Below are 23,318 nucleotides of genomic sequence, written 5' to 3'. Positions count from 1 at the left end.
ATATTTTGTGATTGCTTTTCAAATTACACATGTCAAACATGCTTATTATATAAAATCACATATAAGCCAAAAACACGTAATTGATCAATAATCACACTGTCCTAAAGTAACTAGTATTACATTTTTTAAAAAATGTCCAAATATGCATATATGCAAACATACAAAAGAGAACACAAATTGTGTACACTTTTAAAAATGGAAGACAGGGTTGGAATTTTGTACCATTCGTGTGCTTTTTAAAAAATCATTAGTTTAACAAAACTGTATTCCCACATTATAAAATATTATTTTACATATTTTATCTATGTAATGTAAATATAAAATACATATTAATGTTTTCATTAAACTTTATATTTGCCTTGACTTTGATATTTGCATTTTAAATTAAATATTAATGTGTGAAATACATTCAGTCATATAGACATTCAGATGACAAACAGATGAGATCTAAAAGATAGTTCTTTTCTGTGTCTCCAAAAGCGTGTAATCAGTATTATGCTGGGTTTATTGTGGTAAGTATAATGTATTATAAGAGTAGCAAAAGAAAGCACTTATAAATTATTCTAAATCAGAGAAATAAAATGTAAATTTATTTGTTTATCTTCTCTAACAAAATGCTCCAGTCTTTTTATGTAGATAGTACTAGTGTTCAACATTTCTTTCACCTCTGAGTCCTCATCTGAGCTAATGCCAAAATGTCTTAGCTCAAATTTCCATGTTAGTTAATTCTAATGGAATAGAAAATCTCTTCTTGCATTATACAGAATTCAGCACTGAGATGGCATCTCAGATTCTTCCTAAGTGCTTTACAGATCAAGAAAACACTCATCTATTTGCCAGCAACATTCAAGGTCAATTTAAACAGTGTTTCTAGCAGATAATTTTTTATGCAAAGAAGCAGGGCTCTCACTTAGGTTAGATCTATGAATAGCGGCCACTGTTTGTGGCTTGCATTTGTTCCTTAAGGTGTCATGCTTTTAAAGAATAACTTAATAAAAAGCAGTTATTTGACTATATAAAAACATACATTTAATTATTTTTTCAAATGTTATTTGCTTCAACATGTTAAGCTTTAAATGAAACTCAAGGACGCTCAAATAAAGTCACTTTTGTCAAAGCCTTTTCCTATAATAAAATATCTGGATGATGCAAGATGTATTCTCTTGTGATGTCCGAGTGATTGATAAATCAATTTGTATGAAATACACAAGAACTATTTGGACTTTGTTGTTTTCTTAAATGAGGTGAATAAGAATTTCTGTTTTCTGACTAGGAAATAAAGTATGCTAGGCCTATTTTAGATGCTTCAGTGTGCCAAAGATGGTATTAAGTTTGGTGATCATAAATTATTAATCTGGAATAAGAGGTTGAATGTATTTTGAAAACTTAAACCTGTTTCACCTGAACATGTTTAACTAGTTAATAAGAAACATCAAAAAGACAAAACCCTGAGGTCAATGGTCATTTTTTGTAAAGCTATTATATGCTGTTTAAATTGGTTGTTCGGGTCTGTCTATAACATAAGTTTAATAACCTAGCTCAAATGCAGATTTCTAATTTTCAATTAACATAGGAATAATTTTGTTTGCTAAAATAAAATAAATGAATGAATGACAAGTCTGAAACATGAAATGTTCTAGGTAGAACTTTTTAAAATTCCAAATTTCAAAAAATCATGTGGCAACTGTATAGCTCAAGCTTTAAGTATTAACTTTTAACCTTTGACCTTACAGATTTTAACCAATGAAATGTCTCTTTAAACTTTAAAGGAAACAATGATAACGAGCGCCTGGCGATTGCTAGACAGCGAATTCCATATCGACTTGGTCGAGTAGTTGATGAATGGCTACTCGACAAAGGTAAAAAACATTGATTAAAACTTCAAATAAAAAAATAATTTGAACATAACCAAGTAGTACTTCATTGTAACACTAATAAACATAAAAAATAAATTTTCCGTAAAACTAAATTAAAAACAACTTTAAAACAGTAAAATGTAGATAGTAATATTTGCATACCTTGTATAATAATTTCTATACATTTTTAGACGTACCAGCTGTTTAATAATCTTACCCAGTTAACTTAAGGTTAAAGGGACTGTTAAATATAATCCACTAACTCAATCTATGAGGGTACTCACAGCAAGCATTAACCCAAAATGATAAATCATTCATAGATTATATTACATGTTCCAGCCTCTAAATTATTAACTAAAATATATGTAGTTCTGATATCTTTATTATGGTCCTGAAAAAAAAAAAACTCTTTGTTTAAACTCTAGGAATCTTAAATAGTGGGCAATATGAATTGCCGGTCATAATGAAGTCCCTTTAACGTTTGCAACCTTCTAAGAGGATTTGGGAACAAGACCTAATTAAAACTGAACTTAAAGTTGTGTGCATGCTTTTATGAGCAGAGAGCAGTCTGCTAAAACTGGATACTCAATTTGATGATAATGGGACTGTTGTTAAGGATTGCTGTTTGATGGAAATGTGCCATAATTTCTCCATCGGTTTGTGTATCATTCCTGAAGCCGCTTTTTACATCTGAAGCTATTTTTTTTTTTCATTTTGTTTTGTTTTGATAGACTTGCTGAAAGCCAATCAGAAAAAATATTTTTGGAATTTTTTTGTCTCTGACATGCTCAGTGTAAACCATGCATTTCTTTTCAGTGTGATTGCCGGAAAAATAGAATAATTCAAATAACAATGAATGATTGCCTTCAAAAAATAAACAGCACTAAAGAATAAAATATAGATATATGTGGACATTATGTGAATTATGAAATTTTTACCATAAAATTTAAATTAGATTTCAGCTGCTATGTATTAGTTTCTGTCAGTGGTAATTTCAGAATGACAAATACTTGAAATGTTATCTTACATTTTTAAAATTTAACAATTTAGACTTAAGACACCAACAATATAAGATCTTGATGTAAAAGGGGAAAGGGATCCACTAAAAACTGATTTGTAATAAATATCTTTGATTGGTCTTTTAGCAAAAGCACTACATTTATAATAAGTTGAGAATTTACAAGTATTTGCCAATAATTATGCATTTCATGGACACCTCATTTATAAGCAATGAATTATGAGTCAAATGCCTCTCTTATAGTTTATTGCTCTCATTATTCACCCCATGAAAGATCTGTTTTATCATCCTTTGTAGATATAGAGTTCACAATCAACATTTTTGCATGTATGTAATATTATTTTTACAGGGCGTCAGCTCACAATCTTCAATAGCCAAGCAACCATAATAATTGGCGGGAAAGAGCAGGGCCAGCCCTTCCAGGGCCAGCTCTCTGGGCTTTACTACAATGGCTTGAAAGTTCTGAATATGGCAGCCGAAAACGATGCCAACATCGCCATAGTGGGAAATGTGAGACTGGTTGGTGAAGTGCCTTCCTCTATGACAACTGAGTCGACAGCCACTGCCATGCAATCAGAGATGTCCACATCAATTATGGAGACTACCACGACCCTGGCTACTAGCACAGCCAGAAGAGGAAAGCCCCCGACAAAAGAACCCATTAGCCAGGTGAGCCTGTGGATTTTATTCCTTCATTTTCATCCTATATTTTTTATGATAGTGGGCTTTTCTGCATGTGTGTTTTTTCTAAAATGGAACATTTTTCAGATCTCAGGCACTACAGCTTCCTCTGAGACTAGCTTAACATAATGCATTCCGTTTGAATATGAAATGTGTATATGTTGTTCATTAGAGTTTTGTGGACTTTTACAAAAGATTTTGTTTTGGTTGGTTAGATGCTAAATGATAGTCTTGATTCCATAACCCTCCTCTAGCCCAAGCTGAGTGGATTGTCTGCTGATTACATAGGATTTTCACTTTTTAGTTTAAATGAACAAGTTAATGAAATATTTGAAAACCTTGTCTGTTTAAGCTTAGCACTTCAAAATAAAATCAAAGCAAATGTAATCTTAAAAGAGATATTTCAATAGTACAATACTTGCATTGTATTTTGAAGTTTAAAATTTTGAATTGATAGCCATGTGGCTTTCTTGGTGAATGATGGGTCTACTCTTTCACTATTTATTTAAAAAGAAAATTCTATTGGTTTATCTAAGCACACAAACCCAAAATATGGGATAAGATATTTTGTATATGTGATTATTTGCCCTCACCTAGAATGAATTTTAATTAGCTTATTTCAATCTTGTGCCTAAAATTTTTGAAGAATATAATTTTTAAATGTGGCATTTGCACAACTTGGAAGTATGTTAATTCAGTCAAGACATAACTATTGATTGCCTACTACATTTCAGGCACCGGTTTGGATATTGTTGTTCCATCAGTGAAGAACACAGGAAAAAAAAAACCCTTATTTGAAATGCTGTTAGATGCTGTTCAAATGCCATTAGATTCCTGTCAGTATTTATAGCCTTTGTACATATCCAGTTGTTATTTTTTTCAGAATTGTGTATTATCCTTGGTCCAAAATTAATTGTTACATTTTGTTCTGTTTTACTGATAGTGAGTATATTCAGTAGGTGCCATTTAAAGCTTTTCCAAATATACGATCCCCACTTTTCCAGAAAAGTGCATTCTGAAGAAGCAAGAATGATAATTATATTTAAATTTGCTTTTACTTCTTGCATTTGAAACAGACCTGCATCCAATTTGGAAGGAAAATAATAGAAGGCAAATTCTGTTTGTATCAGCACCCTAAATATGAATTAACATATGTTTCCCAGAAAATGAAGAAAATAGACTCTGGTTTTTAATTTGAATGGAAAAGGGTGAGAGGAACAGAATACAGGAAGAGAAAATGTCCTAGAAGAGGGATGGGCAAAAAATACAAATTCTGCAAATTCAATGTAGTGTTGGATATATTGCACCTGCATGTGCACTTATTTTCATTTTTCTCTCTTTTCCTTTCTTATTTGCATTTGGCTACAAAATAAAATGGGATGTCTTATAGGATGTTCACAAATATATATTTATTGATCACTCTCTACATGTCCCAGATACTTTTCTAGGCATGAAGATATGTTAGTAACAGCAAACAAAAATCCCTGCCCTCAAGGAATATACATTTTAGTAGGAATATTTGCCTGCAGTGTGATCCTTTTGTTGATTTTCTCTCTTGTTAGGATTTATAAGGTTGCCAATAACATCATAACACTTAGTTCCTTGGATAAAGACTTGTGACTTTAGAAAGATTTATGCTTGCCCAATAGCTCCATTTAACATTCTTTGCTAATATTTCATTAATGATTTGTTACTGTTGTAGATTTATGGTTCACTTACTGATAAGCAAGTTATTAAAGTAAATCTGATACAGAAAAAATGAAACTCAAATAAATTGATAGACTTTCTTTATCTAAAATAATTCACAAGAGGACATTCAGAGTTAGGAATGCTTTTATGAATATAATTTGAAATAATCAGTTAGTTTTCTTAGTAGTCTTGTTTTATCATTAATGAAATTACAGTTGCCAAATCTCCTATATGAACCAGATGTGTCCCAAAAGAAGAAAAAAAATTATCAGCATTGGTTTTATGTATTTTGTCAATTAGTAACATATATTAAGAAATACTATTTTTAAGTACAAAATAGCTGTTTCATTTGAAAGCTAAATACCTAGAAATGCAGAAATAAAGATTTATGCATTTTATAATATTAATTGATGCAAAAGGTAAACAGTTAACTGCTCATTAATTGCCAATGAAAAGAGCCTCTTTTATTATAAGCTATTACATGTTTGAAGACAGCAGCAGTTTATAGATGTAAATGATCTAATTAATTAGTGAATACTTGGTTCATTTGAGGAGATATTGACTTAAATAAAAGATTATTAGGTTCATTTAAAAATAGATATTCAGAATTGTTAGCTTTGTAATAAACCAATGACAGTAATTAAAGAATTTGAATTAATATGTTACAAGTATTCAATTGTAGCAACGATATTTTAAAGTTGGGCTAATAGTTTTTAAAAGTTTCTTAAGTCGTGATATATATATATATATATATATATATGAATACAGGTAACAACACATGTATGTATGGGAAAAACATTAAGGAAGAAAGCAATTTATTTATATTTGAGTAACAGAATAATTTGTTGAAATTTTTCCATAATTCATAGTTGACATTTCAATTGTCCTCTAAATACAGTAATATTTAAACTAGGAAATTTAAATATGAGATAAATTTCTAATGTTAATTTCGAAACTGTAACCTTTGTCCTATTTTTGCAGGTTGGATGAAGCATCTTCCTTTAAATATTATCCATAGTGGCCATATCTGCCTGCTTTTATCAACTCTCTTACTAAATTGTGTATCAGAAGGGGTCATTTCATTTTTCAAAAGCCACACTGGACTGTTTTCTCAATCAAAGTGCATTTTTCTCAGTGATAACACTGAGCCACTTAAGCTACAATGGCCATGTACCTTGGGGTGATTGCATGTTTTAAAACTATGGAAACAGATTTTTGGTCAGGCAGAATTAAATTGGATTCATTTCAAATAGATGAGATGAGGTTTGTTCAGCCATCCTGCAAGGGTAGTAATAAGGAAGAAATGTATTTCCGTTTTCACAGACTCAGAGAATATAAAAAAAAAAAAAAAAAAAAAAAAAAAGGGAAGTTTTTTTTTTTTTTTTTTTTTCTTTTTTTTTTTTTTTTTTTTTTTTGAGACTGGAGTCTCGCTCTGTCGCCCAGCCTGGAGTGCAGTGGCGGTGGCCGGATCTCGGCTCACTGCAAGCTCTGCCTCCCGGGTTCACACCATTCTCCTGCCTCAGCCTCAGCCTCCCGAGTAGCTGGGACTGCAGGCGCCCGCCACCTCGCCCGGCTAGTTTTTTTGTATTTTTTTTTTTAGTAGAGACAGGGTTTCACCGTGTTAGCCAGGATGGTCTCGATTTCCTGACCTCGTGATCTGCCCTCTCGGCCTCCCAAAGTGCTGGGATTACAGATACGAGCCACCGCGCCCGGCCTTTTCCTTTGAATGATAATCAATTTTCAGCCCAATGTTTACTTTAGAAAGATGTGATTTATATCAAGATATAATAGGAACATTTACCAAAACTTCTGATCAAATGGTTCATTTTAATGTGAATATAACAATATTGATAGTACTTTTTATGTGAATTACATAAAATTTATAAAATTCATTTTACTTGGAATATTTAATTTTTAAATGTTTCCATAAGGCCCCCTCATTTTATGAAACTTTCCAGAAGGCTAATCTCGAAAAGCAAATATTTGTAAAAACTATTGGTGTTATAAAGTTCTTGGAGGTTCTGAGAACTTCTTGGTGCACAGCATGAGTATCATGCAAGTTTTTTGGCTGCTAAATGTTCCCTCTTCTAATTAAACTTGCAATGTCTTATGAGATGAGTACATGTAAGCCAACATGAAGAGGACAACATTTCCTTCCTTTGCCTGTCCACATAGAAAGGAAAATTGAGCTGTGCTATTTCTTTTAAGATCAAGCTTGTGACATCACTTCTGGAATGTTCTTTATAGCACATTTTATGATCTTTTTGTTCTTTCCTTCGAGAATACTTTACAAGCTACATAAATACTGTAGAGAATACATACATACTGTAGAGAGATTATAGTATAATGAAAAAGCATGGTGAATGAGGAGACCTGGTTTCCACTTTCAACACAACCACCTACCTTGTCCTGTGACTTGGACAACTTGGGTCACATCATTGTACTTTGACCTTGCTGCCTCTGTAAAATAAGTAGGTTGAACTAGGAAATTCTTGAGTTGTACTCAGCTCTAAAATTTCTTTGATTCTAGTGATGATGCTCTTAATTAAGTCTTCTCATGGTTATTTACCAAAACACAGATTTCACCTCTGTTTTCCGTCATGTGGCCATGCAGCCCAGTTGGCCTGGATAGTACCTGTGCATGCCTGATATTCAGTGTAATTATTAATAGTATATTTTTGACTCTCAAAAGTATCCTATTTGGTTTATAAATGATATTGTACTCTGCTTTTATAGCATATCCAAAACTTACCTTTGTAAGAAAATCATACTGCATAAGAATAATACATATTATGTCCTATTCTTTGTATTCGAAGCAAAATTTGTTTCTAGTATCCTTGCGTGGTGTTTAGAATCCATAATGTTTTTCATTTTCTTTTCATCTTGTTTCAAAAGTCTTGAGAAAAGAGAGAGGATAAAATTTTGAGAGATTCTGGTTTTTGATTGGAGGGACTATAGTTTGCAACTCTTGGGAAGAAATTAAATTACAAAGTGAGATGGAATCAGTAAATATGTGTTAAATGTATTGGAGGAGTTCCATGGTTTCAGTTAGGCATTTTTTTTCAGGGTGGAGTTAGCAAACCTACTCAAGGAAAGGAACTATTGAGAATTCAAGAAATATTATTGGTAGATTGTCAGAGACATTCATTTCACGTATGAGACATCCTATTAAAGTCAGTGGCATTTGATTCCCAGTTGAGTTTTCTGAAAAAGAACCCAGTTAATGTTCATGCAAGAAAAGAATATGAATATATTGGATACTTCTGTTGCTTGCTTGGAGACTTTGGAGGTACTCATGAAAAATGAATATTATTTGTTTGAAAAATATAAGCAGAGTTCATACACGTTTCCTTGAAAAATATTTAGAACTAACAAAATACATTTTGCGACTTCAAAGAAAAAAAATTTATTTTTATTAAAAATATTAATTAACCTTAGCTGTAGCTTCGCTATTAAAAATAATAGCATTACTTATAATTATATATGTTCCTGATAACCACTGTGCATTTTTAAAATACTGATGACATGAATAATTAATTTATTTTCCCTAGTCCAATCATTGTTCTGAATTCACTTAAATTAATGTACACTTTTACAGCAAATTTTAGTGCACATTTGAAAGAAAAACACTTTGATGTATATTTTTAAATATATACAAAGGCACGTTCTCCTGAACTTAATGGTGCCTGGTGAGAAGAGTGTAATGTATTGTAATTTTAAATGTGTGTAAGCAACAGTTATTCAGAATGTGTTTTTCTCCTCTCATTAGTGGCAAGAAAAAGTGCTACAGTAATGCATTTTAAAGGATTTTTTTTTTAAGTTCTGCATGGTGCATTTTCTTTGGGGTTTGGAAGTTTTACTAGAAGACAAAATGCTCTATTGGTAGATGCAACCTTGGTTTTGAGACGTCTTCCCACAAAGCTAGTCTGAGATAAACATATTCATCTATCCATTCATTCATTCACTCAACCAAGTTTGATGAGCACTTACTATATCTCAGGTACCTTTCTACTACCTTTCTAGTCTGTAGAAATACAGCATTGAACAAAATTAGACTTTTCTGCACCGAACTTATGTTCTAGTTGGAAAAGATGGGCAATAGACAAGAAAACAAATAGCATGGGGTGTCAAGGCTGCAGGAAAAAACAAACAAACAAACAAACAAACAAAAAACAAAGGAAGGACAAGGGAGATGCCTGTGTGTGGAAGGGAACCATGAAATGGAAATCTGTTTTGAATAGATGTGCATAAAGTATTTGAGATGTAGGTATCAGTTACATTAAACTTTGGTATATTAATCTTCAGGCGTTTCTTCAGACGCAGCAGGACTGCACGCTGCATGGATAGTGACATTGGCAGCATTAGCTTTCTTAGGAAACTGGAAGCCAGAGAAAAGAACAAAAGCAACACCAAGATATACTTTACCTGCTCCTAACCTTTAGAAGGACCTGACCTCTGTGGTCCTCTGGCTTCTAATAAATATTTTGCTAATTAAATCAGGAGTGTAATCACATCCTGCAGAATATATATATGTATATCTGAGGAAGAGATGGAAACTCAGAAAGTAGAGCTTGGTATTATTATTCCTCTTCAAAAAGGAGAAAATGGAGGCATAGAAAAGCTAACTTACCCAAGGCTATGCTGCCCACTTTTTTTCAGGATACATTGAGGTGATCTATCTTCTGCCCTTATGTATTGCCTTTATTCAGAATCTCATCACTTCCTGCTTTCTCATAGTCTTAACCACCTCCATTGTGATCTCCACCCAGGTGTCAGACTATCTTTTTGAAAATGCAAATACAATCATATAGTTCCCTTCCTTAATGCATCTACTATATACAATTATTCTATGTGATAGACTGAAAAGTTTAGCCCTCAGAAATGGGAAGCATTTGTCCAAGGTCACACAGTAAGTGTTTGAGTCATAAGTGAAGTTTAGTTTTGTATCATGTATTACTCTTTCTAATAGTATCTATTTAGGTGTTGCCTATAAATATGGTTCCATGCTGGACACCTACCATGGTCAGATGATGAGGCCCTGCATTCTGGGAGTCCAAGGTCTGAAAGCTTGTGTGGGATGTTGGGGCACTATGCATAGTGGTCAAGGGCATTGACTCCAGAAGCCAAAATGCCCACCTAAATCTGAGCATTGTGTTTACCACATGCTAGCTGTGAGTTACTTAGACCTCAGTTTCCCACCTCGTAAATTTATTGTGAGGATTATAGGAGTCAAGAGTATAAGAATCATATGAAATTATGGCCACTTCACCAATTTTTGACTATAAAAAATAGGAAATTTCATATGTTCATCCTAAAATATAAAGAAATGTTAAAAGTACCTGACACAGGTGAGCACCATGCATCTGAAAGTCATGTCTGAGAAGCATTCTTCAGCTACACACTGTAAATTAAAGCATCTTTCTTGCCTTTAAAGCTATTTTCTCTGCCCTTGAAGAATAGCTGTGAATTTATGTTTCTATAGCAGCACATCAATTGGTGTGGCATGTACCAAGCTGAATTCTCTGTCGAATAAGGCAGCCCCATTCCCCTAAGGGATATATGTATGGGAAGTGAGGGGTAGTAGAGGGCAGGTAATGACACAAAGGGAGAGTTATCATGAGGGCCATGAACACTACACACACTGCAATGCTGGAACAGTCCTGGACAACAAAGAGCTCTCTGAGGATTCCTGTAACTTGCTCTGTTTTATGCAACCTCCCCTCCTTCCTCACCAACTTCAAATTATTGTTGACTGAGCACTCGAGAAATTTCTTATGTCTGTTTCCCAGTTGTTCACACACAGAAGCTAATTCATGGTGTGGTACTGAATATTGCAAATATGATTTCTGTATCTATCCTGGATAACATATTTTGATGAAGGAGCTTAAGAATTCGTTATATACTCATTTTTCAGCTTGAGAATGAAAAACTTCAAGTACTTCCAGCTGTGAGTTAGACTAGATTGGGCTTATGATTCTTGATATATCTTTTGATATATCCTTTATCAGCATTGGAGATATTGAATGAAGTCTTTGTACCTAATTGATACGTGACAGTGATTTCAGTGGGAAATTTCTCAAGACTGGTGAAGTTGGCACTTCCTCTAAAATGTCTAGTCTCAGTTGTAGGACAAAGGAATATCTTTTTATTAAATAATTAGTTCATGTCTAACTAGCAAGAATCTAACCTAGTTTAATTGTCTTAGTTTTAATCGGCACTACAAATTATTTGTTCTATAATACTTTGTGAACTTCTGATTTTCAGTCGATACCTATGGTTGTATTGTATCTGTTGATTTATTCATCTCTTACATGTGATAATCATTTTCTGTGAGGGGAATGAGGAAGAAAAATATACAAAAATTAGCTGGGTGTGGTAGTGTGCACGTGTAGTCCCAGCTACTCAGGAGGCTGAGGCAGTAGAATTGCTTAACCCGGGAGACGGAGGTTGTAGTGAGCTGAGATCATGCTACTGCCCTCCAGCTTGGGTGAGAGAGTGACACTCCGTCTCAAAACAAAAAAGATAATTGTGTGTATACGAGTGTATGTGTGTGTTAACAATACTTGCTTTTCTCCTTCATGATATATGTAAACATTAAGCTTGTTCAATAAACTAAGTCAATATTAATTTTAAATATCTATGTTGATTTATTAGATGTTTTATCATCTAGAACCTATATTAGCTTTTTTTTTTTAATCTGTTGTTATTACTGAAAAGTTCTCCAGCAATAAAAAAAATATATTAACACCATTAGGCTGGGACCTCAAGAGAAGGCTCAGCTAGTTTATCTGCCTTTATTCAGCATTTACCAAACAACTTTCACTGTATTCTTGTTATCACTATTCTCTTTATTTAAAATCTCAAGCAGACAAATAGCACTTGTGTTAACCAATGGTTGATCCAGTAAGCATTCTAAATGATAATTAACAAAACAAAACAAAATAGGCAGTATATGTATGTGTGTATTTTTTTTTTGCCATGCTGTATATTGCCTGTAAATCCACAATATTTTTATTTAAAATTACAAATTTGCAAATATCTTCTGTGCAACTAATATATGTAGCACACTTTGCTAGATATATTATTATGCTCTTCTTGGGATAAAATACCTAGCAATTCAGCATTTTTTTGAAGAACCATTTCTCAGACCTTAGATTACTAGTGAATCTATACATAAATTATAAAGTGCCCTACATCAACAATAGCAAAGCTTTTGTATATGACAGATTTAGAGTATATTATTAACAGCATCACTAACACAATTGAATCTTAGAGAGAAATTGCAAGTGGAAAAGATATTTTAGACTCTTTTTAATAACAAGCATATTGGAGAAACACTATTTCACGTCTTAAGTGTTGGCAATGTGCTAGACACTACCCTCACTCTCGAATTACCCACATTCTCTTGTTGATGTCTTTAAAATCTAAGTTGCATTTGTGGAAAGCTTCTTCTAAAATAGGCATTACCATCAAATCTGTAGATTTAATAGAGGAGTTGGTAGCCTCGGCCCCCTTAGCTCACTTCTACCTCGGCCCCCTTAGCTCCCTTCTAGGACTTTTCTACTTCAGCAGGATGTATAGAGGATTCCAGAGGCATATGGGGGAAGCTAAATGTTTTTATCTTCATCTTTACATGGAATAAATTCTATGCTATTGAGAAACTTCCAAGACTGTTACAGTTCTGAGCATCAATGTTTAACTGTGACATGGAGTGTAGTATGAAGCAATAACAATGAGAACTTTAAAATCATGTTTGTCTTGACACATTCTTTAAGAGTATCAGATAAACTTGCATAAACAAGGCTCATGGCATAGCATCTGGCACATAGCAGGTGCCTATTTGTGCTTCCTTAGTATCCTCATCCCCACTGTGTTTTTGCCTTTTTTTCTTCTCTTCTTTCTCCCTTTTTCTTCATTCTTCCTTCCATATGCTAGACCTTATTGTAGACACTACAGATTCACACATGATGACTCGAATCTCATATAAGAGAAATGGTTCTCCATTTGGCCCACATTATCTCAGGACCAAGTAACAAATATTTTCAACTATAGATTCCCCAAAATATTGGAGAGTGAACCAAGTGAGGAGTCTCTACGTATTTTGCCATGCTATGCTACCTGTTATAAGATATTCCTTAAATAGAGGCCAGCATTTAAAATTCAGCAGTAAAAATTTGGCCCTGCAACACACTTGAGATAAACTGATTTTTATCTTTTCTATACCTCCAAGCTTACCTTTGCATCAGCTGTCCCTGAGTATGTTTTGAAAGAGTGGGTCCACAGCTAGAAAATGATGTAGGTACCTGTGTTCATGGATCTAAAGGGAATATAAATTTCTTCCAAAAGAAATTCTCCTTGAAGGGAAGTTCTCTGGTTCTAATCTGTATTTTTTTCAGAAATGAAAAGGATCCATTAATATCCTTTCAAAATCTTTGGTAACATTACCAAGTCTGACTTTTCCATGCACAGCATTAGCTAGCAGTTGGTAATGATTCTAGACAGGGTCTACATGGCAACCTATTACAAGATAGACGATAAGACACAACAGGAAGATTAAGTGCCCCACTTATTCTGTTCTGAACTGAGGGTTTTCCACTATCCAGAGAGAGAATTTTCGCTATAGTTTCAGACATTACTTAATCTCTTTTGTGACTGGAGTTTTCCATATGTATTTAGTGGCTCAATTATCTTATGTAACTTTGTCAGTGTGGCCTTGCATTCTACATTGTTTGGGAATTTGATTCAGAAAAGTAAAAAAACACATGTATAAAGCATCTAGTCTGAAATTTGCATTTGGTATGCTATTAGTAAACTATTCACATTGCCTAAACTCAAAATGCAACTTCCCACTTTCTGATATACTGACTCATCTGCCAGCAGTGTTCCTATTTTCTCCTTTTCTTGTTTTGCAACTGTACCTGTGATCTAGTTAATAATACACTTCTACATTTGAAAAATACTAAAGCTTTGTTAGTGTTAATGTCACAGGAAGATTTTAAACTTTGCATTTCACTTTATGATTTCCTGAACAACCCCAAGCAGAACCTGTTTCCTGTTTTCATAGCACTTTGGAAAAGATAGATGAATAGACATTCATTTTAGTAGATAGATAAATAATGATCTACCTGTTAGAGATTATAATCTTAAGTTTTCTTTATGACAAGCATCTTAAAGTCAAGTCCTTTGTCTTACTAATGTGTGTATGCTCAGCACCGAATGCAGTGTTTGGTGCAAAGTGGACACTTAGTAAGTGGTTTTTGAATAAATAATGAACACAAAATGCATAATCTGATGCCGAGATAAATATTGTATGTTGCTCAGTCCTTGTATTAGTCCGTTCTCACGCTGCTATAAGGACATGCCCAAGACTGGATAATTTATAAGGAAAGAGGTTTAATTGGCTCACAGTATATTATATTTTCTACACCTCCAAGCTTAGCTTTGCATCAGCTATCCCTGAGTATGTTTTGAAGGAGTGAGTCCACACTGCGCAAACTGCAGGACTGGGGAGGCCTCAGGAAACTTACGATCATGGCAAAAGAGGAAGCAAACACATCCTTCTTCACAAGGTGGCAGAAAGGAAAAGAATGAGAGAAGGGGGAAACCCTTATCTCATGGGAACTTACCATCATGAGAATAGCATGGGGCAAACCACCTCCCTGATTCGTTTACCTCCCACTGAGTCCCTCCCATGGCACATGGGGATTATGGGAGCTGTAATTCAAGATGAGATTTGGGAGGGGACATAGCCAAACCATATCAGTCCTGAATTTTCCTGGATTAATCAATATTTGCAGAGAATAAAGATGGTATATATAACAAGATAATAAAAGAATTAACTTCCTTTATATGCAGTATAAAGACATTTTAAAATTACAGTTATTTGTTTTTTTAAAAAAACATTTGCATACTTATTTAAGAAAAAGGGGTGGATATGATATGCAGGAAGCAAAATTCCCATTTCAGATTATGCCACTGACATTCTTCTCATAAAACTAGGAAGGAGGCACCAGTAGTTGTCCCTAAAATGGAAAAGAGACGGGCACAAAGTAGTATAATTTTGCCTACCAGGTTACAGATTAGCACGTGTAAAACCCTGTTCCAGAGGTTTACCAGAGTCTCATCATTTTGGGTTATAGTGCCATACCAAGGTAGGGGAGGGGCAGTGTTAATGGTCCCCTGTCAAGAGGAATATTTTATCACTGACATTGTTTAGAATTGTTGACATGCTCTAATAATAAAAAGCAGTCTGACTTTTAATCACCTTTATTATTGTTTTTCAATTCTCTACAGGAAATCATCTCTTATTGTTTTAATAGGAGTTGACCTTTTCCTTGCTGTCTGTGGTCAGCAACAGACAAATTGCTGACACTTACTTCACAATTTTGCAAGTAGCGGGCCCATTTTGAAGAGTCAGGAATCCACATTTTCAAACAGTTTGTCTGATTTTTGGATGTCTTCAGCCAGTTAGGGGGAGTGGAAGAAACAGGCAAAATCTCTAGGAAGCCTAATGATTACAGAACCAGTTTGTACTGGTGACTCTTGACAGGGCTATAAGACAAGCTTTGCATAAGGTTGATATTTAGACATTGTCTATGGCTGAAAACCAGATGGAAATATGGAAAATGTATAACATTTTTAGAAGACACTCATTGCAGAGTTTAAGCATGTAAAAACTATGATTTTTTTTGTAGGCAAATTAAAATGGGAATGAAGTACAAAGAACTAGAGAAGCAAAAGAAGAGATTAGAGGGACATGTTGGGATAACACTAATTGGATGCGAAGACTTAAATGAAGTTTGGGTAGTGGAGTGAATTTTGTACAACAGACAAATCTTGATAAAGCCTAGGAAATGTCAAAGGAATTTACTCTTGCTGTGTGGCGTATTTGAAAATACAATATATTTAAATGGGTGGTAACTCAAATTGCAAATATCAGTTATACCTTCCTTTTTAACACTATTCCTGAGACTAATAACAGGTTACTTCCAAAATTCATTTTTTTTGCTTTGTTGTATATATACAAGTGGGGATAATTGTTATATTATTTTCATTAAAATAATGCAAGCACATAAAAACAAATCAATGTAGTTTAGAAGATGGTATATAAAAAGCAACAATCCCACATTTATCCCCTCATCACCCCCAGTCTTATTCCCCAGACAAAATGTCTTTCAATAATTCTTTTTGGTAATTAGATGCATATCTCCAAATAATATGTTTATGTTCCATTTGTTTATTTAATCCTTTTATATAATACTTATACAATCCTCAGTATGAAAATCGAGGATTAGCTCAGGCTTTAATCCTTTCTTTTGCTTTTTTCTCTCCTCTGAAATATGTGTGTATATGTATAAAATATTATATATAATACTTGATATATATTCGATAAAACTATAAAAATTTTGTTGCTTTAAGTAATATATTTGCATCTGATTTCTTGTTCCATTAATTTGCAAGAATATCTCTTATGTCTTAAGGAACCACATTAGTAAGATAAAGATATTTATGCCCCTCCCCATTCCTCTAGCTTCCCTCTTCTTTTCCTCACCTCATGATCTCATTATATTTCCAGGGATGTTAACTTTAACTTTCTGTCTGGCAACCAACCACAACTAAATCTTCCATATTTTGTTTGGATTATGAGGATGCTACAATGGAAAACAATGAAGACCATTTAGATTACCATTACTCTGTAAATATTATCCAATACTAATCTTAGTTATATGTTAAGATTACCTTTCTTTTTTTATGAGTTCAATATCATACTACCTGGACTACTTAAAGGAGAATTTTTCCACCTGTAGGATCAAGGTCAAGTGGATTCCCTTGCACTTATCAGTTGCTCAGAAATCAGGACTTTTATTTTGTGTTATATTTGAATCATATTTGTTTTCTGTAGTTTTGTTTCTCCATGAGCTACTCAACATACTTATTTTTTCTTGTATTGCATCTCTTGCCTTTATTATATCATCGTTTTAAATTCCCAGTCACACTTTTAATTCTGCCAAACCTTATCTCTTTCCCTCAACAACCTACCTCCAAAGAGATCTCGATGTGTATCTTCTATTCTTTAGCACCAGTCTGGACTAGTTGTCAGGTTGAGAGTAAACAGAGTATGGAGAGCTGCAGGCTTTTCTTTGGAAATAGCAGGCATATAGCAGACAAACTGATGCCAAAATAGAGAACATCCACAGAAAGAACCTTACCTCTCCTTGCACAGTTTCTTTGCTTATTTATTATTTAATTAATTTATTTATTTATGAGACCAAGTCTCACTCTGTAGTCCAGGCTGCAGTGTGGTGGCAAGATCTCGGCTCACTGCAGCCTCCACCTCCCAGGTTCAAGCGATTCTCCTGCTTCAGCCTCCCAAGTAGCTGGGACTATAGACATGTGCCACCATACCCAGCTGATTTTTGTATTTTTAGTAGAGATGGGATTTCACCATGTTGACCGGGCTGATCTTGAACTCCTGACCTCAGGTGATCCGCCCACCTTAGCCTCTCAAAGTGCTCGGAAGTTTCTTTGCTTGCTTGCTTGCTTTTTTTTTTTTTTTTTTTTGACAGAGTCTTGCTCTGTTGCCCAGGCTAGAGTACAGTGAGGCAATCTCAGCTCACCACCACCTCCACCTCCCAGGTTCAAGTAATTCTCCTGCCTCGGGCTCCCAAGTAGCTGGGCCTACAGGCACCCGCCACCACACCAGCTAATTTTGTATTTTTAGTAGAGACGAGGTTTCACCACATTGGCCAGGCTGTTCTCGAACTCCTGACCTTGTGATCTGCCCGCCTCTGCCTCCCAAAGTGCTAGGATTACAGGCATGATCCACCACACCCGGCCTTTCTTTGCTTTTAAAAGAAAGACTATCTAGATTTTACTTTGTTTGTTGGCTTTGCTTTTTTGGCAAAAAAAAAAAAAAAGAAAGGGAGGAGGGAGGAAGCTAGGGAGGGAGGAAGCGAGGGAGGGAGGAAGCGAGGGAGGGAGGAAGCGAGGGAGGGAGAGAGCTATTCTTTTCTATATTTTAGGTGGTTATTTAGCTATCTGTTCCTGTATAGCAAATTATCTCCAAATTAGACAGCTATGAATAAGAAACACATATTATTTCACTTTTTATGGGTCAGGAATCCCAGTAAGGCTTAGCTGGGTGCCTGTGAGCTGGGCTCAATGTCTCTTGTGAGGCTGGAGGTAAGCTGGTGATCAGTCCTGTGGTCTTAGTTGAAGGTTCCACTGTGTGTGTAGGATGGTATGCACTTTCAAGCTCACTTACATGGTTGTCAGCATGCCTTATTATCTTACATGTATGTGCAGGGTTTCCTCACAACAGCTGGCAATGTACTTTTCTTCCAGTACAGATATGAGAGAGAGAGAGAGAGAGAGAGAGACCCAGGATAGGAGCCACAGGCTTTTTATAACCTAATTTTGGAAGTGACACTTCCTCCTGGCTGCTGTAAGTCTAGCCCACATGCAAGGGAAGGACATTACATAGGGGCAGGAATGCCAGGCACTGAGGAACACTGATGACCTTCTTGGAGGCCACCACAATGTCACAGAGTAGAGGGATGTCAACTGATGTGATTTTTATGTATATTTTCTGCTAATCTCCTCCCGGACTATCTACAGATTGGCTCCCACTATTTCTTTATCCTCAGATATCTCTACATATCATATTCTAAGCTGTTCATTTTTCTGCTTATTTCACTCATCGACCCTCTTTCATTCACTTCTAGTCTTCCACTAAGGTATGGAAATCTCTTGATTTTCCTGACTGATGAATGCTTTTCCCTACACTGTTAAGGGTTTACAGCCTGCTGTTTTTCTTGCTTTCATTTCTGTGGGATCTTAGGAGGGAGAGACACAAGAGCATCTATCTTTTTTCCAACTGTAACTGAACATTGGAATTACTACTATGGTTGGAGGAATTTAGGTTGTTTGGTAGTACTTTAGTCACTGTCCAGAAAAGAATGCCCACTACATTTCGAGTAATTTATTTTCACATTCAAATGACAGATGAGAAGTCTTTTCTATGGCCACAATTAATCTGGTTTTCAACTTTTAGCAGATTCTGAAATATGAAGAAAACAATGCATTGGAGTTACTGTTTCTGAATTCTGCTATTTCTAGTGTCTTCCCCACTTTAGCTTAACCTGCTGAAGCAGTTTCTACTTGGTTGAGTATTTATGTAAAGTATTGCACTTATACAACCCTGAAAAATCTTTTAATCTTCCCAATTTGTCAAAGTTTAGTAATGATCGTTTGTACTCAAAGAGCAATCACAGAAATTCTAAATGCTTCTGTGGTTGATAAGAGCTGAGTTCTTTTGCATTATTGCATTGTCATTCACTTCTGATGGTTGGAAGTACATGATGTGGTAAGCCAGCACAATAGCCTTCAATCTCCCTAATATCTTATCTTTAATGAAATCTCAGGAGAAAATGGCCTTATATTTCTGACTTCATCACCCTGTATTCATCAATGAAGAAAACCCAAAATGAAAAACCAGGTATAATTTTATCTTGTTAATCCCATTTCAATTTATTCCAGGGAGTAAGAAATAGAAATATTAGTAAGATATTAAAGTAGTGTTAGAAGGAGAGGAAGATTTTGGATATTAGCCATATTCCAATATTCTGGATTTTTTGCTTTGACTTCAAAAACATTTTTTGTATAAATTTTGATTGTGATTAGGCCAGATTGCTGCTTGCTTTGCTAAGTAGAAGCCCAGAAACTGACTTAAAAAAAAAGAACAAAGGAGATAACAATTTTACACTCAAACCTAACCATATAATGTTTTAGCCCTATATAATTATCATTACCTATTTCGTCTATTAAAGGTAACCAAAATAAAGATATTCTGTTTAAGCTAGATTAAAATAAATTTTATCTTTAAAAAATGTTTCTCAGTTTACCTTTTGTGTCATTTAGTTTTTAATGAGTTCCAAGCTCCTCCAAAACTTAGTTGCTTAAAATGGCGACCTTTTATTTAGCTCATAATTCTGTGGTTCTGCCATTTGGACTGGGTTTCAGTAAATGTTTTTTCTTTTTCTTTTTCTTTTTTTTTTGAGACGGAGTCTCGCTCTGTCACCCAGGCTGGAGTGCAGTGGCCGGATCTCAGCTCACTGCAAGCTCCGTCTCCCGGGTTTACGCCATTCTCCTGCCTCAGCCTCCGGAGTAGCTGGGACTACAGGCGCCCGCCACCTCGCCCGGCTAGTTTTTTGTATTTTTTAGTAGAGACGGGGTTTCATCGTGTTAGCCAGGATGGTCTCGATCTCCTGACCTCATGATCCACCCGCCTCGGCCTCCCAAAGTGCTGGGATTACAGGCTTGAGCCACCGCGCCCGGCCAGTAAATGTTTTTTCTGATCTGGGCTAGGTTTAGCTGATCTCAACTGGACCAGTTCATATGTTGGTGATCAGCTGCCATGCTAGCTAGAAACTGACTGATCTAAGATGGATTAGTTAGAACAGCGTATGCCCCATCCTCCAGAAGGCCAGTTTGATCACAGAATCCCAAAAGTGTAAATGGAATTTTGCAAAGCCTTTAGAGGCCCAGGTACAGAACTCATGTTACATTGCTTTTGCCACACTGATTAAGCAAGACACATGGTCAGCCCAAATTCAAGGAGAGGAATTGCAAGAATTGTGGCCATGTTTGTAATTAATCACAACTTAAGAAGTGAGGTAAAACCTATATTACCATTTCTGCTCTAGCCTACTGAATGATAAAATTTAATAGCTAAAAAGTGAAATAAACAGCTAAAAATCAAAGACAAATGTGTATGCAGATTTGTCAAAAGCTGAAAAAAATTGGGATAACAATTAGAAGCTTGTATTAGTCCGTTTTCACAGTGCTATAAAGCACTGCTTGAGACTGGGTAATTTATAAAGGAAAGAGGTTTAATTGACCCACAGCTCAGCATGGCAGGAGAGGCCTCAGGAAACTTACAGTCATGGTGAAATGCAAAGAGGAAGCAAGGCACCTTCTTCACAAGGCAGCGGGAAGGAGAATGAATGCAGGAGAAACTACCACACACATAAACCCATCAAATTTTGTGAGAACTCACTCAAAATCATGAGAACAAGATGGGGGAAACCTCCCCCGTGAATCAATTATCTCCATCTGGTCTCTCCCTTGACACATGGGGATTATGAGGATTATAGGGATTATAATTTAAGATGAGATTTTGGTTAGGGACACAACCAAGCCATATCATACTGGCTATTTCTATTCTACCCGTTTTCCTCGGAGGACAATCTCCTAGGTAAAAGTTGTGCTATTCCACTGAAGACAGTCTCCTAGGTAAAGTTTGTGATTTCAGGGCAGCTAATTTGCTTAGCTGACAACAGGTGCTGTTTAAGTCTCATAGTTAGCTTTCTCTCCTTTCCTCCTCAGAAGTATTCATCAGTAACATGTAATAGTCAGTGATCCCATTATTCAAAGATCACTTTGCCATAAGGTACATGAATTTATTTTGAGACAGGACATAATTTGGAACCATGGAGGGGTTCTACAATTTTCGTTAATCTTCATGATATATATGTGCATGCTTCTCTCTTGATTAAAAGGGCTTGTCATACCCACTGTGTCTGTGGGTCTGTTATGCATTAACACACATGCTCTTACATTGTCCTCAGTTTTATATTTTAGGCTATTTTTCTCCAAGTGTATGTTTTGCAGTTGTCATACTAAGCTTTCTCATTCAAATCATAGCCAATAATATAGCAGAACTTAAGAGAAAGTCATTGTTTTTTCCTCTGAGGATAAGAATATTATCTGGATTGCAATATAGCTCCAGAATTTTGCTTTTTATTGTTCATGTTCCTATAAAATCTGCTTAATTAAACAGCTGGCAGAAGTTAACAGCATGTTTTTGAGGGTTTCTTGTTTGTTTTGCAATCTAAAAACATTTTAAGACACACACAAAAAAACTACCTTTTCAGTAAATGGGTAGAGAAATGAGACTCTGTAAGGGTCTCATTTAGGAATTAGGAAATTAGGAAACATGATAGCTTAATTCAAGTAGTATGAACTCCTAGATCATGAGAAATGCTGATACTAAAATGCAGGCACCAGAGAAAATCTCACAAATATAAAAAGATATGTTTTGGAGTTACTCAAACTTTTTATTAGACATCCCCATATCTAGCCTAACTTCAAATAATCAGGTTATATTCTTTTATTTCTTGCTGAGACATACAGTCAATGAATGTGCTCCTTTTAGCATTACGTACCCTTCATTGTTGTGCGAGGACACAGAATAATGAAATATACGAAATGTATATGAATTTAATTCTATTTAAGACAAATAGAACCAAGCTGTTATATTCAATCTAAAATAATAAATTCAAGTTTGTAATTACATTCTAATGCAGGCGAATCACTTCTGCTAAAATCTACTCATTTATGAAACTATATATAAATTATCCAAGTGGACCTTAGATTAACAGTATTCAGGTAAGTCTACATACAAAATACATTTTTAGAAAGGAATGGAAATATGATAGAAATAGGATACAGATCTATGTGGGTGTGAGTCATACACGAAACAACATTCAAATATTGGCATTATTTCATTCATTTACTAAGTAAATATTGTAAAACACCTGCTATGGAAAAGGTACTGTTCTTTCTCTTAACTTTTATTTTAAGTTCAGAGGTACATGTGCAGTTTTGTTATATAGGTAAACTTGTGTCATGGGGGTTGGTTATACAGATTATTTTGTGTCCCGTGTATTAAGCCTAATACCCATTAGTTATTTTTCCTGATTCTCTACCTCTTCCCACACTCCACCCTCCAGTAGGTCCTAGTGTCAGCTGTTTCCCTCTATGTGTCCATTTGTTCTCATTATTTAGTCTCCCACTTATATGTGAGAACATGTGATATTTGTTTTTCTGTTCCTGTGTTAGTTTGCTAAGGATAATGGCCTCCAACTCCATCCATGTTCCTTCAGAGGACATGTCTTGTTCTTTTTTATGGCTGCATAGTATTCCATGGTGTACATATACCACAATTTCGTTATCCAGTCTACCAATAATGGGCACTTAGGTTGATTCCATATCTTTACTATTGTGAATAGTGC

The 23,318-nt window shown here is 35.0% G+C and overlaps 1 protein-coding gene across 20 annotated transcripts in view; it reads left to right on the top strand.

Moving 5' to 3' along the window:
- NRXN1 (neurexin 1) overlaps window positions 1-23,318 on the top strand; it is a 1,133,364-nt gene that overhangs the window by 992,332 nt on the left and 117,714 nt on the right. For 12 of the 20 annotated variants that reach the window (XM_025353848.1, XM_025353841.1, XM_025353843.1 and 9 more), the window contains 2 exons: window positions 1,770-1,859; window positions 3,224-3,543. In XM_025353848.1, the coding sequence (XP_025209633.1) occupies window positions 1,770-1,859; window positions 3,224-3,543 (410 nt within the window). The remainder of the gene's footprint in view (window positions 1-1,769; window positions 1,860-3,223; window positions 3,544-23,318) is intronic. The other 8 variants (XM_025353854.1, XM_025353853.1, XM_025353851.1 and 5 more) reach the window with 1 other exon arrangement.

The sequence above is a fragment of the Theropithecus gelada genome, chromosome 13 (assembly GCF_003255815.1).
Source record: "Theropithecus gelada isolate Dixy chromosome 13, Tgel_1.0, whole genome shotgun sequence".
Lineage (NCBI taxonomy): Eukaryota > Metazoa > Chordata > Mammalia > Primates > Cercopithecidae > Theropithecus > Theropithecus gelada.
The sequence above is the reverse complement of the archived record's forward strand: the minus strand, read 5'-3'. Positions and strand labels throughout refer to the sequence as shown.